The following is a 4,482-nucleotide window of genomic DNA, read 5'->3' on the forward strand; positions in this document are numbered from 1 at the left end:
GCTCTGCTTGATCCCTGTGTCCTGCCAGCACCTTCATCTCGGGAGAAGCCATCTAAGGGAGCAACTACCTTTCATTTTTTGCCCCCAGATTAGTTTCCTTTATTCCTTAAGAGATTTACTTTTGGCCTTTTTTTCTTAGGTTTGTGCTTGTTTTCTTTCCAGTTTTGTTTGTTTGATTGGTTGGTTATTCATGTGTTTCTTTTCCTTCTCACTGACCTTAGAATTGGGGACCAGGAATCCTGGAAATTTTCCAAAAAAATGTCCCTATCTCCACTGCACTGGAAAACACTTTATTCCTTCTTCTGCTTATCTAATTTCTATTCATGTTTCAAGACTGAACAGAAGGGCCACCTTTTTCAGGAAGATTCCTCTAATCATGTTTCAACTCTTCCCATGCCATAAATGCATACCTTATACTAGCAGTTATCAAAATACTCTAAAAATTTGGTAACTTGTCCACTTGTCTATCACATGAGGTAGTGCATCTGGAGGGCAAGGAGGCTAAGAAGTATCTTCCATGCCTTCTACCAGCAGCATGTAGCAGAGAGCCTTTTACATAGTAGGTCATAGAAATAAAAGCTTATGAAATGAGAATGAATGGGTGAGTGAAAGAAAGACACAGCACTGTCTGAAAGGGATTCCCAGTAGGATATCTCTTAAGACCTATCTGAGAAAAGGGCCATCCTATATCCACAAAGAATGTGGAAGCAGGGTGAGGAGTCTGAGGGAAATAGAGCCACATCTTGAGATCAGCATTTTTATTCTCTGGCTCCCTTTTGAAAATTTAAATGAGCCTTGAGAGTGGTGATTGAAAATGCATTGAGCTTTCCTTCCCCTCCTCTCCCCCCACCTTAGAAGACTTGCTAAGAGCTTGTGTGGGCTGATGACTTGGAGGAGGGGGAAAAGAAAGGAAAAGAAAAAGGTCCAAGAAACTAAGATCTCTTCAGTTCCCAGGTTTCCAGGGCTGGTCTCTGATTGTGTTCCATGTCCTAGCAGGCTCCAGTGTGACCTCATCACTCCAGGCCTGCCTCCTCAGTGCCAACTATGATTCCTTGCAACTTCACACATGCCACCTTTGTGCTTATCGGTATCCCGGGACTAGAAAAAGCCCATTTCTGGATCGGCTTTCCCCTGCTTTCAATGTATGTCGTGGCAGTATTTGGAAACTGCATTGTGGTCTTCATCATAAGGACAGAGCGCAGCCTGCATGCTCCCATGTACCTCTTCCTCTGCATGCTGGCAGTCATCGATCTGGCCTTATCCACAGCCACCATGCCCAAGATCCTTGCCCTCTTCTGGTTTGACTCCCGGGAAATTACCTTTGATGCCTGCCTTGCTCAGATGTTCTTCATTCACACTCTCTCAGCTGTTGAATCCACCATCCTGTTGGCCATGGCCTTTGACCGTTATGTGGCCATCTGCCACCCCTTGCGCCATGCTGCTGTGCTCAACAATACGGTAACAGCCCAGATTGGCATTGTGGCCGTGGTCCGTGGATCCCTCTTTTTTTTCCCACTGCCTCTGCTCATCAAGCGACTGGCCTTCTGCAGCAAAAATGAACTCTCGCACTCCTACTGTGTGCACCAGGACATGATGAAGTTGGCCAGTGCAGACACTATGCCCAATGTGGTGTACGGTCTTACTGCCATCCTGCTGGTCATGGGCGTGGATGTCGTGTTCATCTCCCTGTCTTATTTTCTGATTATACGAACTGTTCTACAACTACCTTCCAAGTCAGAGCGAGCCAAGGCCTTTGGGACCTGTGTGTCACACATCAGTGTGGTACTGGCTTTCTATGTGCCGCTCATTGGCCTTTCAGTGGTGCACCGTTTTGGAAACAGCCTCAGTCCTATTGTGTGTGTTCTCATGGGTGATGTCTACCTGCTTCTGCCTCCAGTGGTCAATCCCATCATCTATGGTGCCAAGACCAAACAGATCAGAACACGGGTGCTGGTCATGTTCAGATCAACTGTGACAAGGACCTTCAGACAGTGGGAAGCAGGCGATTCTTCCCATACCACTTCCTCTTATCTTTAATGGCTGGATACAATCATTTCCTAATATTAGCTTAGTTCCTGGTGCCCACAAGAACATCAGTGCCTTTTTTTCCTGGTTCAGCCTCTAAATTCTGTCTCTGCTCAGGGTGCCAAAGTATGTTTTGGAGGTTATGGTGGGACCCTTGCATAAGTAAAAAAGTTACTGATCTCCTTAGTCTATAAAAAATTAAATTAGGAAATCCACCAACGCCCCCAATAAATATTAAAAGAGCATAAGGGAAAATGTCATAAAATACAACTGGCTTTGAAACAGGAAATATTGTCTGATTAGTAATCCAAAAACACATACTAAAACAGTAATCAGGAAACATCCTTTGTCTATATAATTAGAAGTTTCAATTAATGAAAACTCACAATGAAAGTAAAGTTGCATTAAAACATTCTAAGAATCATAGCTGATGGTGTAAACTGTACAAAATCTTTGAAAAGTAATTTGACAATATGTAGCAAGATTTTTTTTTAAAGTTATATTCATTAGTGCTGTAATCTCACTTTTGGAAATTACTCTCACAAAATAGCCCTAAATGCAGAAAAAATTCAATAAAATATGCTTGTTAAACCATTATTTGAAGTAGTTATATGTTAGAAACCCTAGGGTATAATAAATTAATATCAGGAATAATAAAGTATGGACCACCACCTAATGGAATATTAGGTAGCCTTTAATAATCTATAAAAAGACTCTGCTATTGAAGGAAACATGCTTATAATGTTAACAATACCATGATTGAAACAAATCTGAAAACAATGCATGCCTCAAAAAGAAATGTGTTCAATTACTAGTGATTCATTTTTGTCCTTACTTTCTGATTTTCTTTTTTACAGAGTTCTTGTCTAGCTGATATGTACAACTTTGAAAATTGGGAAAATGGAACTGATAATTTATGGAAGCCAGAGATAGATAGTCTTCACTGTTGCATTACTTGAGAATTTATCTAACCTTTAATTATAATGTTAAATAACACCTCTTGAGTGCTTACTGCATTCCAGTTTCCATGAAAAGTGTTTTACAGGTTTCATCTAATCTTTACAACAATTTTATGGAGTATATGCCATTTTTGTCTCCTTAAAATAACAAAGAGAAATGAGGCTGACATTATTAGCAAGGTGAAGCAACTAAGTCACACAGCAACTAAGTTCCCAAGAGTTGAAACTAAATTTGATGATCGAAGCCATAAGTCTTAACTACCTTGTTATATTGCTTCCTGTTAAACATCTGCCTTTGCAAATCCTGTTTTCTCCCTGCTGTGCACTAAACGGGATGGCTTTGTATTTGTGTTCAGAGAAAACCCTGTCCTTGTTTTTAAGCAACAAACCCAGATTAGTCTTCATGCTTTACAGCCAATTTTGACAATCTAACAACCTGCTTGTTTTCAGAACAAGGGAAATCATTTTTGTGTATTCATCTCTCACATCTATTTCTTTTCTTTTTTCTTAGTGCATCCTGTATCTGTCCAATACTTTGAATATATGGAACGTTATATTGTCTGTTTTTGAACTTAAATATAAGATGAAATAAAGTTTTATTAATTTTATCAAATTTTGCAAAATTTTATGCTAATTACTATTACATTTTTTTATAGACTCCTATAACCTCAAAATTGGAGATATGAGAGTTTCCCTAGTCTTCTTTCCCACCAGCATAGGAAACCTAACAAGATATGTGTTTGTATAACCGTCATTGTTGTGGAAAGAGAGATTTAATGATCATATATTGAAGACCAGGACTCAGGAATACTCCTGAGAAGGAAAAATTTATAAATGACCAGCCGGGCCCAGGGACTCCTGCCCAAAAACATGAGTCCCAAAAAGGATTTCTGGGTCCCGTTTATACAGAGGATGTGAGTGTGAGGGAGTCAAACGGTGCTTTTATGAAAATAAAAAGACTTGTCTTTTTAAGTTTCTTAGAGTTTTAAGTATTTGTCTGAGAACCAGATAGGTTTTGACTTAATATATCCCCCGCATTCCAGGTAAACTCGAATTAACATATTGCCCACATTCTGTGTGGATGTAACTTTGAATACACATTCAGTCTCCTTTCTTTCTGGAAATTAAAGCCTATAAGGTCTATATTACTTAATTGACTTTTTAGAAACTAGGCACACTTGGATACAGAATTAGAAAATTTTGGATACATGCACAGGCTATATTATCATGATGCTCAATGCATCTTATCTTAAGTAAGGCTAGTCCCTTTTTATTGTTGAGCAACTCTGATGAGCATCTGAAATCCCACTCTAATCACTGGCTCTATGTATTTCCTCTGTAGCTTCCCTGAACAAGTCTTGGGTGGAGGGTTTGAGTGGATAAACCACTGAAGTGAATGTATCTTGCAGGCTCTTCCTTGGAAGGAAGGAACTTTTTATTTACAATTTCAAACAGGACCTCGTTCTTGGAGATGGGCTCGTCTGGCATATGCATCTGT

The 4,482-nt window shown here is 39.6% G+C and overlaps 1 protein-coding gene across 1 annotated transcript; it reads left to right on the forward strand.

Moving 5' to 3' along the window:
- Nucleotides 1-999: 999 nt before the first annotated feature.
- On the forward strand, nucleotides 1,000-3,528 carry LOC101435627 (olfactory receptor 51E2). The gene is given in 2 exon segments (XM_058305824.2): nucleotides 1,000-1,960; nucleotides 1,963-3,528. Coding segments are annotated over 2 exon segments (1,026 nt in total). The 5' UTR covers nucleotides 1,000-1,044; the 3' UTR covers nucleotides 2,073-3,528.
- The last annotated feature ends 954 nt before the right edge of the window (nucleotides 3,529-4,482 follow it).

This window comes from Dasypus novemcinctus, chromosome 10, assembly GCF_030445035.2.
Source record: "Dasypus novemcinctus isolate mDasNov1 chromosome 10, mDasNov1.1.hap2, whole genome shotgun sequence".
Taxonomy (NCBI): domain Eukaryota; kingdom Metazoa; phylum Chordata; class Mammalia; order Cingulata; family Dasypodidae; genus Dasypus; species Dasypus novemcinctus.